At 41.5% G+C, this 14129-nt stretch overlaps 1 protein-coding gene and 1 pseudogene across 1 annotated transcript; one reads left to right on the forward strand and one right to left on the reverse strand.

Moving 5' to 3' along the window:
- Positions 1 to 80: 80 nt before the first annotated feature.
- LOC148115983 (vomeronasal type-2 receptor 26-like) lies at positions 81 to 4928 on the reverse strand (annotated as a pseudogene).
- Positions 4929 to 4942: 14 nt separating this feature from the next.
- LOC148115984 (vomeronasal type-2 receptor 26-like) lies at positions 4943 to 13056 on the forward strand. Its single transcript, XM_087885342.1, has 6 exons — positions 4943 to 5103; positions 6677 to 6968; positions 7703 to 7927; positions 10425 to 10652; positions 11001 to 11127; positions 12152 to 13056. The coding sequence occupies exons 1-6, from the start codon at positions 4943 to 4945 to the stop codon at positions 13054 to 13056; spliced, it is 1938 nt and encodes a 645-aa protein (XP_087741468.1).
- Positions 13057 to 14129: the final 1073 nt, after the last annotated feature.

The raw sequence follows: 14129 nt of genomic DNA on the forward strand, positions 1-14129 counted from the left end.
CCTAGGTCAGAACACTTGGATCATTTTCTATGATTGGCCCATTGGAATATAGTGAGAGCACAAATTCCTCTATTTCACATTTATACACTTCTTCTGGTTGTAAGTTGCTCTTTTGTATTCAAGTCTGGCCTCAGAAGGATAATGTAGCACTTGGGGATGAAGATGCAACCCAACAGACCAGCACTGGAGGCCAAGATGGAGAAGACCTGCACAGCCACCATGTATTTTCCTTTGGTGCTCAAGTTAGTGGGCACAAAAGACACCCAGACACTGCAGAAGACCAGCATGCTGAAGGTGATCAGCTTGGCTTCGTTGAAGGCCCCAGGGAGATTCCTGGCCAGAAAAGCCACCGTGAAGCAGATGATAGCCAGGAAACCCATGTAGCCAAGGGCAAGGTAGAACATGGCAACGGAGCCTTGATTACATTGGAGGATGATCTCTGCAGGTTGTGAGTACATTTCTGACTCCGGGAATGAGGGAGAAGTGGCCAACCAGATGCTACAGAGGACAACTTGGACACCAGAACACAAAAGGATGATAGAATTGGCCAAGGTCTTCCCTAACCATCTCTGTAAATTATTCCCTGGTTTTGTGGCAAAGAATGCTAATACCACAGTGACTGTTTTGGCCAAGACTGTAGAAATGGCAACTGTGAAGATGTTGCTGAAGGCTGTTTGTTGGAGAAGGCACATGGCTCTCCTTGGCTGGCCAATGAATAGAAAAGAGGTCAAGAAGGAAAGCTGGAGGGAGATGAGGAGGATGTAGGAAAGGTCCCGATTGTTGGCTTTGACTATGGGAGTTTCTCGGAATTTAATGAAGATTCCCAAGACAAAACCTGTTACTAAAGAGAGGAACAAGGCAAGTGAAGCTAGGATGATCCCCAAATTTTCTTGATAGGATAGGAACGTTTCAGTCTTAGGTATACAGTCATCTCGGTTGATATTTGGATACTTATCTGCTGGACATTTGGTGCATTTTTCAGCATCTGAAAAGAGCAAGATCAATGTAAACTAGGTTCTTCCGTTATCTGCATAGTTGGAGTGAAACTGATGATGGTGTGCATGAATGCGTTCAGAAATTTAAGTACTGGCTTTTCACCAGTAGTGCCAGGACGATGTACAGAGTTAATTTTTCAGTTTGTTCAGCAAAAAGAAAAAGAAAAAAACCCAGCACCTTTGTCCCTCTTCATGAGCTTTCATTTTAACTTCCCAAAGACTTTCCTGGGTATTCTCAGATAAGGACTTGATGATAATCAGTCCAAGCTCTCCAATGGAATTAGCATTAGTTTGGGTTGGCAGCTACCCTACAAAAGAGCCTGTTTTATTTGGGTTGCAATTCTCTTTATGCTGGAAAGAGTTTGAAATTCACTTAAATAAAGAACTTTCTTCCTCCCATATCAGGACCACTTAATTTTTTTGAGCCTACATTTATCTAATTAAAAAGCTAATGTAATGGGGTTTAATGATCAACGTAGTCTAAGTATACCTTTAAATATTCAAGCAGTGAAAAAAGCAATACAATAAATTAAATTAAGATATGCACTGGACCAGTGGTGGGTTTCAAAATTTTTTACTACTGGTTCTGTGGGTGTGGAGAAGTTGGAGGAGAGATGTAGCCAACCATCCAGCTCCCACCTTGTTTGGACAATGGGACAGTGGTTTTGGAAACTTGAGAAACTGAAACTTACATTTGGGTTCCTTCTGCACAAGGATGGCAGTCATAGCAGCAGATGGGCCTCCCTTCCTGTGCCACTTTCATAAATCCAGGATGACAGCTTTCCACACATGTAGAAGGAGGAAAGGGCTGAGGAGAGAAAAGGAAATAAAACTCTGGATAGTGACATGGGTGGCATACATAACATACCCAGAAAAATAACTTATTTTCAGAAAAATGGCAGAGGGTTTATTCCAAGACATAGCTTTGACTAATTAGATCTAAAAGATTGAATTGCACACTCCTCTCTGTTTCTAATTGCTTTTAGTGTTTCACACACATTAAAAATTTAGACTTTCATTTTAAACGTAGATATTTAATTGCTCAAGGATATATTGCCTGCATACTTTTCTTTGGCTAGGTAAACCACGTTGTTTGAATGGCTCCTCATTCTACCTTTCTTTCCATAGACTCAGTGAATGGTTTGTATGAAAATTGAAAATTATTATCCATAAGCAATAAAGGTATTTTTCACTCTTGAGAGTCTTATCAGCTGATGTGCTAACTCAAAGGCATTGAAAGCAATTCTCCACCGATGGAGAATTCAAGTGTATTCCTGTTATAGCCACCTTCAGTGGAATAAAATAAATACCAGTATTACTCGCACCTTGTTCAGCAGTTCCACCTGTGCGATATTCTTCCGGTCAATGGAAAATTTAAAATCCTGGGATTCCCGTTTTTCTAGGCTCCCAGATTTCACTCTCTTGACAGATTTATTTGGGAAAACAATCCAGCTCACAATGTCCAGGTCAGGTGTAAGATCTCCTTTCTCATCCAAATATACCCCTTCTATGGAATTATTGTAAAACTGAGAGCTTTGAAGGAAGGGGTGAAGCTGGAAAGAACGTAAGGTAAATAAAAGTTTAGAAGGGACATCAGAGGTTTGTGTTTCTTTTTTAAAGACCCCATTGTCTATGCTGGGAGAGCTCTGAACATTTCTGTCTCTCTGCTCAAAAAGACAGGTTTATTGTCAGAGTCAAACTTGGGTGGAAGAATATTAATAAGCAGGGGAATAATAACAGCTGCTAACATAATATTTAAATATCTTGATCAGAATAATTTTTGGTGAAAAAACAAAACTGGCTACGTAGCTAACTTTGAGCACACAATAGACACAAACTTAAGGTAAACCCTCCAAACTCGATTGCAGGAAATATGATTTCAGCAACAGAGTGGTCAATGCCTGGAATGCTCTACCCGGCTCCTTTGTTACTTCCTCAAACCCCCACTTGGAGCCAGGGGCATAGCCCAAGAACTTCAGTCTCTGGGAGATGGATCTCCCCTTCTTCTGCAGCTGCTTGGGGATGTGCACCCAAGTGTAGGAGCCAAACACACACAAGTGTCCCAAACTTAGCTTCTTACCGTGGACCAGAAAATATGGGGTGTGGTTCACAACACTGCTCCAGGTGCAGTTGTTGTTGTTGTTGTTGTTGTTGTTGTTGTTGTTATTATTATTATTATTATTATTATTATTATTATTATTATTAGTTAATCTTTAGTGAGATTCACAGCCTTTGAGGCTGGTTAATAGCTCAGCAGCTTGAGTCCTAACCAAGGACTTAAGAACTGTTAAGGTATCGTCGGAGGATGTAAGCTGTTCCGAGTAAGGTGGTTTTTTGTAGAGTCAAAATGTTCAAGTCCGGCAAATTTAGAATTTCTAAATAGCGGGGTAGCCCTTTGGGTATTGCTCCAAGGGCTCCAATTACAATCGGGACAACACACGATTTCTTTTTCCACAATCGCTCAACTTCAATTTGCAAATCTCGGTACTTTGTGATTTTTTCTTGCTGCTTATCTTCAATCCGTGCATCACCAGGTATTGCAATGTCAATGAACCATACCTTTTTCTTTTCAACTATTGTTATGTCAGGTGTGTTGTGGACCAAGTGCCTGTCAGTATTATTATTATTATTATTATTATTATTATTATTATTATTATTATTATTATTATTAATTCAGGGTGTAGTTGGCGTAGTGTACCGCCTCCGCCCAGTACGATTCCGCAACCCCAACATCCGCAATCAGGCTGCGCACCATAGTCTGCAGAATGCCGTTTCGTTTTTCTACAACGCCGTTCTGCGCAGGAGTAAAAGGTGCTGTACAAAAATGGTGTATGCCCTTGTGCCTTATCCAGTCCTGGAATTTTTGGGACATGAACTCAGCCCCACTGTTGCTCTGCAGCTGCGCGATCCTGGGCTTGTGCTGGGTTTTGACGTAGTTATACAGTGATTTTATGGCGTCAAAAGCCTCAGACTTTTCCATGAGGGTATACACATAGCCGTACCTCGAGAAGTCATCGACGGCAATGAGGAAATACTGCCTTTTCCCTAGGGACGGTGTAAATGGCCCAACGAAATCAACATGTATTAATTGATATGGGTATTGGGTTTTACGTAGTGACACCTTAGGTATTGGGGGGATTCGAACTGCTGAACTGCCAACCTTCCAATCGATAAGCTCAGTGTCTTAGCCACTGAGCCACTACATCCCTAAGGGACTAGTTAGTCATCTCTAAATAAGATTCACAGATGGCTACAGATCTATCTATAAATTTTCCTAGGTAAAAACTCCAAGTAAATACATATTAAGTGTCACTTTTTTTGGCCATGCTAAAAATCTCTATTCTGGGTTTTCTAAAAGCGTTTTATTAAAAAGATCTGGGCCAGATCCTCCAATCTTCCTCACTGGCCCATTTTCAAAGCTTGAAGTCATTAGTTCTCCCTCCTTCAGGGTTCAGAGATTTGAAAGTTCTCTTCCATACAATTATCCAAATCATAGTGGTTTATTTGTTGTCTTAATTGCCCTAGAGAGGTTTCTGCAAACTTAAAAAAAATGTCACACAAACATGTCAGGAAATATTTTGGTGTCAATATCAGACTTCCAAAGCAATGTTGGGTGGAGTCTGTGTCAGAAATGCTGGGTATATACAGAAAGCGAATTTGATAGTAGTTTTAGATCAAAGCAGATTCTGTGTTTATGTCCCGTTGCTGACTATGACTTGATCCGAAGCATCCTACAGAAATAACAGAACAACAGATTTGGAAGGGACATTGGAGATCTTCAAGTCCTTCCCCCCTTCTCAAGCAGGAGACACTAGGTTTGGTTTCTTCCACCTCTTATTTTTCTCTCTTTAAAAGCAGGTGACACAGGAAAGACTCAGTCAGGGACACAATACATGTTGCTTCTGCTTCTCTTTGTGCTGATTCTGTGGCCATCGGGATCTGGTGTGATGCACAAAGCCAAATGCCTCCTGACTCTGCAGCAGAGTGAAGTGGATCCAGAGCATCATTACAAGCCAGGAGATTATATGATTAGTGGCATAGTCTCTGCAATGGTTGCACGGTTTCAATTATTAAGCTTTGATAGAAGTCCTTCAACAAAATTCTCACGGTAAGTAAATCCCTGCACACTGCATTAGAGGCACTTCAATAAATATATACAGGTCCTGGCCATCAAAAAAACAAGATGCTCTCTCGCTGATCTGCTCTCTTTGCTAACTTACTTTCTGAATCTATTTTGGGCCCCTACTGCACACTGCAGATCACAAAACTCACTTTAAGTTTTAAAGTGTAAAACTTCAGTCAAAATATTTTTCCCCATTCATTTTCTATTCTGTCCTATGAGTAGAGCTAGAGGTAAACTCAAGGTAAACCGCTTCAAACTCAATTGCAGAAAATACAACTTCAGCAACAGAGTGGTCAACGCCTGGAATGCTCTACTCAAGTCCATTGTTATATCCTCAAACCCTCACAGCTTCAACCTTAAACTGTCTACTGTGGACCTCACACACCATTCCTAAGAGGTCTGTAAGGGGTTGTGCATAAGCGCACCAGCGTGCCTTCCATCCTTATCCTACTGTCCCCATTTATTTGTATTCTTTCCTTCGTTCATGTCCATGTTCATACTTCTACCTGCTATCTTGTACATGTTTGCCAAAGAAAGAAAGAATGAAAAGAAAGAGAAAGAAAGAAAGAAAGAAAGAAAGAAAGAAAGAAAGAAAGAAAAGTGGATACAGAGAAACAAAAGAAAATCTCTCTTCCACCTCACCCCTGTATTGGTTGGTTGATTGCTTTAGTTAGTCATTTGTTTATAGAATTCATAGATTCACCATGAATTCTACAAACAAATGAGACCGATTTTGTCTCTGAGTGGCTTACAATTAAAAGAAACAATAGAAAAGAGGAAAAGAATCAAAGAAAGCCTCCAGAACAACAAAAAGTAAGCAACAACATTGTTTCAACTTTGACTCGGCCCAAGACCTGATGGTTAACAGACTCTGAATATCATCAAAAGGTAACCAACTAACATCCATCTAAAAGAGACTCAACCTTCTCTCTATCCATAGTTCCTTTTACCTCTCTGGGTATATCAATCAGTTTTACTAAGACAAAGGAAGCAACCCATCACATATATAAAATATTAAATGCTAGAAGACAAGCGCGTGAAATTGAAACAGTGCTAGTTTCACCAATTAGGAGAGTGACTTTTAACTAATATTGTATGATCCAAAAATATTCTATTGATACCATGTTTCCCCAAAAATAAGCCCTCTCCCAAAAATAAGCCCTGCCCTGAAAATAAGCCCTCACCGAAAATAATCTCTCCCTGAAAATATTTAAATGCATGCACAGCCGGTCCCCGCCATTTCCTCTAGTTAGGGTTAGGGAGACAGAGCTGGAAATCAGGTAAGACGGCAAGAGGAGCCCCGTCTTGCTCCACGTGCCCCAAAGTAATAAGACCTCCCCGAAAATAAGGCCAAGTGCTTATTTCAGGGTTCAAAAACATATAAGACAGGGTCTTATTTTCAGGGAAACACAGTATTATTCTTTTTCTATTAATATTTTTCTAAATATTTTGGAATATTCCAAACTGTTTGGGGGTAAAATTGTGATTGAGTGTACTAAAACTATTCTCATGGAATGAAAGTTAAATGTTATTTTCATTCATATGTTCATATCTGCAGAGCATCAACCAAGTATTATTGGAAAATTGTACCTTTCCTTTTCACCATTGAAGACATCAACCGGAATGACCAACTCTTACCCAACATCACTTTGGGTTATAATATCTATGAAAATTTCTTCAAGGTAGAGATGACTACAGATCCTTTGCTGGACCTGCTTTCAGACGGGGAGGCCAATGTGCCCAACTACAGGTGTGGAAGGCAGAGAAACACAGTGGCTGTTCTGGAAGAGGCCGAGGCTGGCATCTCCATTCAGATTTCCAGCATGCTGGGCACTTACAAAGTCCCTCAGGTGTGTCTTTCTTGGGAAACAATGTTCAATTGTGTGATTTTCAATCAGAATTCCTCTGCTGTAAATTATAAGCAGAGTTTGATTATGGTAATGAGAAGAATTGCATTTTCTTGTTATATTTAAATAACATCTTCCATTTCTTCCAGATCAGTTATAGTTTTGCTTCCAAGATTCTGGGGGATAAAACTCAGCATCCTTTCTTCTACACGATGCTCCCTGCTGAAGGAGTCCAGTACCCAGGGATGGTCCAGCTACTTCTTTATTTCAGGTGGACCTTGGTTGGTCTTGTTGCTCCAGAAACTGACCAGGGGGAGAGATTCATGAGGACAATGTCTGCTTTGATGTTGAAGAATGGAATTTGTGTGGTTATACATCAAAGCTTTACATTGAATGTTGCTAATATGGTTTTCAAATTAAAAGAATATTACAAATGGAGAAAAGTCAATGTCTTTGTTTATGGTTCAGAGACTAGTTCGTTCTCAGTAGGAATGGCAGTTATCAACAGACTACTTGCACATCTTCCAGAACGTGTCATAGATAAAGTCTGGATCACCACAGCTCAGTGGGATCTCAGTCTTGATTTTATGTTTAGTGTGAATTCCTTGAAATACATTGGTGGCATTTTTTCTTTCTTGATAAAGAAACGAAAATGGGCAAACTATGAAGATTTTAAAACCTTGGTTAAACTCCTAATTAACATTTTGGAGAAAACCTTTATATGTTCATCCACCAAGGATGCCCCTTCAGTGAAAGTCTGGAGACGGTGTAGACAAACAGAAAAATTTGAGGCTTTGAGGAAAGAGGAGATTGATCGGATCCTAACCCTGGACAGCTACCTCATTTACAACACCATTTGGTCTGTGGGAAAGGCCTTAAATTCAGCTTACATATCCGCATTCAAGAGATCAATAAGAAACAGGGGCATGAAGGTAGAAGATCCAAGGCTAAAGGCTTGGCAGGTACTTCTTTTCCATTAGACATATTTCCTCAAAATATGGGAAATAGTTTTCTCACTGGATGACTTGGTTATTTATTCTGAAAAATGAAATTACTCAGAAACTCAATTCCAATCTAATCATAACCTTCTGTTTCCTTCTGCACTTATCCTCCTCCCCACCAGAGGTGGGATTTGCATAATTTACCTACCAGTTTGCCCAGCACCAAAAATGTGAGCACAGGCGGGCTTGATTCACTCATGATGTGCCACCTCCACACATGCGCATGGCTTGAAAATGTGGCTAAATAGGAGGGCATAGCGCCAGGCCCAGTCGGTACTACCAGTTCGCCCGAACTGGTCCAAACCGGCTGAATACCACCTCTGCCCTCCCCCCTGCCAATATTTTCTTGTTTTAATTTTATGTGTTTTCAAAGCGAATACATTGGTTTCTTTTTTTTTTCCAAACTGATGAAGTTGGCACAAACAACATGCCATCAAATGGTAGCAAGAAGAATAATATCAACCAATATCTTTCAGTGAGGATGCTTGCAGTCTGACGTCACTGATCTTCACCACTGAAGACCCTGAAGAAAGCACAGGAAAGTAAGAATAGCGAAGCTACCTAGTGCACCCTTGGGATGCACCCGGAGGCTCCAGCTGGTCCAGAATGCGGCCGCGCGGGTTGTTACGGGAACTTCCTGTTACTCCCGTGTAACACCTCTCCTGCGTGAGCTGCACTGGCTGCTGGTGGCCCTTTGGATCTGCTTCAAGGTGCTGGTACTTACCTATAAACCCTTCATGGCATGGGCTCAGGGTACTTGCAAGACCACCTCCTACCGGCCTCCCACCACCCAGTGCGCTCACATAGGCCTGCCCTTCTCTGGGTGCCGTTGGCCAGACAATGTCGGCTGGCGGCCCCCAGGATGAGGGTGTTCTCTGTGGTCACACCCACCCTCTGGTATGGATTACCCACTGGGATCCGGACAGCCCCCGACCTCCGCACTTTCTACGCCGACCTGAAGACATGGCTTTTTGAGTAAATTCCCTGATCTGCCGTGAGGTTTTAATTGTCTGGGGATTTTAAATTGGCTTGTTTTAGCACTGTTTTATTGTTATGTTGTTTCTATTCTGTGAGCCGCCCCGAGTCCTATGGGAGAAGGGCGGCATATAAATTTGATAAAATAAATAAATAATACTTTACTTGGGCAACTAAGGATACAACACAAGAGAAAAATCTAACAACAACCCCCAAGTTAAAGGAAAATCTGACTGGATGAAATTTCAGGCATCTGTTTTTAGATTAATTAAACATGATTTTTTTTTTAAAAAAATACTTGTTTGTCTTTAGAGGAGTTGTATATTTCTATTGCTCTAATACAGCAGTGGGACCATGAATGACCACATTCCTAACTTCTGCCCTTTACCATCATTATTTTATTTTTATTTATTTTATTTTACTTATTTTATTTTGTCAAGCATGTATTTTATGACAGATACAAGTGTAACCATAATTATAAATACATGAAAAGGATATGAATAAAAGAAAATATTAGGACAGGGATGGTAGGCACGCTGGTGATCTTATGCACGCCCCTTACAGACCTCCTAGGAATGGGGTGAGGTCAGGGGAGAAATGCTCCCGGTTCGGTCTGATCACCCAAGTGATGGAGGCGGGTGGTTCGCAGAACCGGTAGCAAAAATCCCTGCCCCCCCCACCCATGCCCAGCTGAGCCGCACAATCATCAGAGGCTTTTTTTTTAACTTTTAAAAGGATTTTTTCTACAACCTCTTTTGCCGAAAAAATGCTTTTAAAAGTAAAAAAAAAAGCCTCTGATAATCGCGCAGCTCAGCTGGGATCGTCAAAGGCTTTTAAAAGAAGAAAAGCCTCTGCCGATCAGGCAACTCAGCTGGGATCGTCAGAGTTTTTTGTAAGCATTTTTTTACAACCTCTTCGCTGAAGAGGTTGTAGAAAAAATGGTTTTAAAAGTAAAAAAAAATGGCCACGCCCACCCAGTCACATTACCCACACCACCACCAAGCCACACCCACAGAAACGGTTTTAACAAATTTTAGATTTCACCACTGGGTGAGGTCAACAGTAGACAGTCTAAGGTTAAAATTTTGGGGGTTTTGGGAAGAAGCCACAGAGTCAGGTAGTGCATTCCACGCATTGACCACTCTGTTGCTGAAGTCGTATTTCCTGCAATCGAGTTTGGAGCGGTTTACCTTAAGTTTGTATCTATTGTGTGCTCAAAGTTAGCTACGTAGCAAGTTTTGTTTTTTTGCCAAAAATTATTCTGATCAAGATATTTAAATATTAAGTTAGCAGCTGTTATTATTCCCCTGCTTATTAATATTCTTCCACCCAAGTTTGACTCTGACAATAAAACGTGTTTTTTTGAGCAGAGAGACAGAAATGTTCAGAACTCTCCCAGCATATGCAAAGGGGTCTTAAAAAAAACCCCCCACAAATCTCTGATGTCCCTTTTAAATTTTTATTTACTTTATGTTCTTTCCAGCTTCACCCCTTCCTTCAAAGCTCTCAGTTTTACAATAATTCCATAGAAGGGGTATATTTGGATGAGAAAGGAGATCTTACACCTGACCTGGACATTGTGAGCTGGATTGTTTTCCGAAATAAATCTGTCAAGAGAGTGAAATCTGGGAGCCTAGAAAAACGGGAATCCCAGGATTTTAAATTTTCCATTGACCGGAAGAATATCGCACAGGTGGAACTGCTGAACAAGGTGCGAGTAATGCTGGCATTTATTTTATTCCACTGAAGGTGGCTAAAACAGGAATACACTTTTGGGATGGGTGGAGAATTGCTTTCAATGCCTTTGAGTTATCACATCAGCTGATAAAACTAAATAACTAAACTAACTGAAAGTCTAAATTTTTAATGTGTGTGAAACACTAAAAGGAATGAGAAACAGAGGAGGAGTGTGCAATTCAATCTTTTAGATCTAATTAGTCAAAGCTACGTCTTGGAATAAACCCTCTGCCATTTTTCTGAAAATAAGTTAATTTTCTGGGTATGTTATATATGCCACCCATCTCACTATCCACAGTTTTATTTCCTTTTCTCTCCTCAGCCCTTTCCTCCTTCTACATGTGTGGAAAGCTGTCGTCCTGGATTCATGAATGTGGCTCAGGAAGGGAGGCCCATTTGCTGCTATGACTGCCGTCCTTGTGCAGAAGGAACCATCTCCACCATGGAAGGTGGGTGACTCCAGAGGAAAGGGGAAGACTTTCAGGATGACCATAGACATTCAGGCATTTTTAACTAAAGAGTGACAAAGATTTTCTCCTTCTAACTGGAATCACTTCAAAAACTATAAAAATGAGCCTTGTCTTTTCATCCCTATTCAGAAGATAGAAGCCATTAGTTCTTGCTTCCTTGGCATGGGTGGGAGGAAAAAGAAACAATGGAACAGACCAACCAGATAAATGCTCTCCAGAAATAAAAACTGACCAGTTCCTTGGTCCAGATGAAGGTGGGGCATTCATATTTGCAGGGGCCATTGCGACCTTGATTTCAACATCTTATTCATGTCAGGCTCCAAGTAATGCATCCATCACAAATCAAACTTCAAGGCATTATTCTCCTCAAAGAACAAATTTATTAAGATACATCGTCTTGGCACTACTGGTGAAAAGCCAGTACTAAAGTTCCTGGGCTTTTCACCCCAATGTAAGTTTCAGTTTCTCAAGTTTCCAAAACCACCATCCCATTGTCCAACCAAGGTGGGAGCTGGTTGGTCGGCTACATCTCTCCTCCACCTTCGCCGATCATCAGGAGTGCTGTTTTGAATGAAGACTCACACACACACCCCGCTTCAGCTCCCAATTTTGTCAAGCTGAATGCATGTCAGAATGCCCAAAGATACAAACAATCCCACACCCCAATCAATTATAGGCTTGACAATTCCTTCCTGTGATTCACCTAATCCAGTACTAGGAGACCCAGTCTCTACGTGGGTCATTGATGAGAGGATTGTGGGGTGCTTTGGATTGCATGTCTAACACATGCTTCATGGAATCTCACTGAGATTCCATTAAAGGAATCACATCTCATCCTGGGAATGTGTGGCAGAGAATCTCAGTTGCTTTTTGAACTTGTCCTTTTGCTTAATACTACTTAAATTTATGAACATATTCATGCACCCCATCCCCAGTTTCACTCCAACTATGCAGATGATGGAAGAACCTAGTTTATGAGAGATATTGATCTTGCTCTTTTCAGATGCTGAAAAATGCACCAAATGTCCAGCAGATCAGTATCCAAATATCAGCCAAGATGACTGTATACCAAAGACTGAAACGTTCCTATCCTATCAAGAAAATTTGGGGATCATCCTAGCTTCACTTGCCTTGTTCCTCTCTTTAGTAACAGGTTTTGTCTTGAGAATCTTCATTAAATTCCAAGAAACTCCCATAGTCAAAGCCAACAATCGGGACCTTTCCTACATCCTCCTCATCTCCCTCCAGCTTTCCTTCTTGACCTCTTTTCTATTCATTGGCCAGCCAAGGAGAGCCATGTGCCTTCTCCAACAAACAGCCTTTAGCAACATCTTCACAGTTGCCATTTCTACAGTCTTGGCCAAAACAGTCACTGTGGTATTAGCATTCTTTGCCACAAAACCAGGGAATAATTTACAGAGATGGTTAGGGAAGACCTTGGCCAATTCTATCATCCTTTTGTGTTCTGGTGTCCAAGTTGTCCTCTGCAGCATCTGGTTGGCCACCTCTCCCTCATTCCCAGAGTCAGACATGTACTCACAACCTGCAGAGATCATCCTCCAATGTAATCAAGGCTCCGTTGCCATGTTCTACCTTGCCCTTGGCTACATGGGCTTCCTGGCTATCATCTGCTTCACGGTGGCTTTTCTGGCCAGGAACCTCCCTGGGGCCTTCAATGAAGCCAAGCTGATCACCTTCAGCATGCTGGTCTTCTGTAGTGTCTGGGTGTCTTTTGTGCCCACTTACTTGAGCACCAAAGGAAAATTCATGGTGGCTGTGCTGGTCTTCTCCATCTTGGCCTCCAGTGCTGGTCTGTTGGGTTGCATCTTCATCCCCAAGTGCTACATTATCCTTCTGAGGCCAGACTTGAATACAAAAGAGCATCTTACAACCAGAAGAAATGTATAAATGTGCAATAGAGGAATTTGTGCTCTCAATATATTCCAATGGGCCAATCATAGAAAATGATTGTTCTGACCTAGGTGTGATTGTTCTGACCCAAGTGTTCTGACCTAGGCTTCCTTATAAAGTAAACAGCACAAACAAAGTCCCAGCAAACCTCTTTAATTCATACGGCTGTAAATTACTTTCATTTACACTCCACAAGGCTTGATAAACAGTCTTTCAGAGGAAGGTTATCAACACCCACCTATCTCGTATGGAACTCTGCGAAAGATCTAATTTCCAGACGCAGGGCAAGGCCAAACCTGGCACAGAGTCACAAATAGAAGTTTCAAATCTTGAATCAGCCAGATGAACTAATTGCTTCCTGCAAAAGCTCACGTCCCATTCACTTCTCCTTTCTGTGTTATGAGAGAGGCCAATCTTCTCCAAGCCTTACTCCCAAGTCGATCCTGTTTCCTTAATTGTTCCTGTCTCCTGGCAGCTCTGCGCATGCACACATTGGGAACAGGCTCATGCTGTTCTTCTGCCTCACTGATGTCAGACTCCAGAGACTCCAGAGGCAGCAAAGAACTACCAGATGGCCTTGGCCCCCTCTCTGCCTCTGACTCAGAGCCATTTCCAAGCCTTCCCCAGACTCCAGGACTGGCCCACATTCCTCCCCAACCTCCTCACTGTCTGAATCTGCTTTGCTGAATCTGCTTTGCCTCTGGTGGGCCACAACACCAAATTGTCCTCCATATATGATCTGGGACTAAGATTTTGCTTGAAATAATTAAAGGATAGTTGGGAGATTGTGTCCCACATCCTTGTCCAGGAGAATTGCAATATGGCTGCTTAGTTCTTTGAACAGCCACTGCATCCTATCTGTCTTCAGCCTACCTGAAATGCCACACCACAAATATTTGAAACATGATGCTTGCGCAATGGGAATCTTGCTGCTATGCCAGAAATATTTTGGGAGGTTGGGGTTCTCTAAAAGTTCAATTATTTTAATTTAAATTATCAGCAAATGAAATTCCTGAAAATATTGGAGTCAAGATCTCATCTGTCACTGTTCCAAGTAATGCACCCATAGA

Source organism: Pantherophis guttatus, chromosome 2, assembly GCF_059756535.1.
Source record: "Pantherophis guttatus breed Tessera chromosome 2, ASM5975653v1, whole genome shotgun sequence".
In the NCBI taxonomy this organism is placed as follows: domain Eukaryota; kingdom Metazoa; phylum Chordata; class Lepidosauria; order Squamata; family Colubridae; genus Pantherophis; species Pantherophis guttatus.

Excerpts from the sequence above, each read along its gene's own strand:
- LOC148115984 (XM_087885342.1), top strand. The coding sequence starts at position 4,943 with ATGCACAAAGCCAAATGCCTCCTGACTCTGCAGCAGAGTGAAGTGGAT. Across the intron at positions 10,653-11,000 it reads AGGTGGAACTGCTGAACAAG|CCCTTTCCTCCTTCTACATG; the intron begins GTGCGAGTAATG and ends TTCTCTCCTCAG. Across the intron at positions 11,128-12,151 it reads AACCATCTCCACCATGGAAG|ATGCTGAAAAATGCACCAAA; the intron begins GTGGGTGACTCC and ends TGCTCTTTTCAG.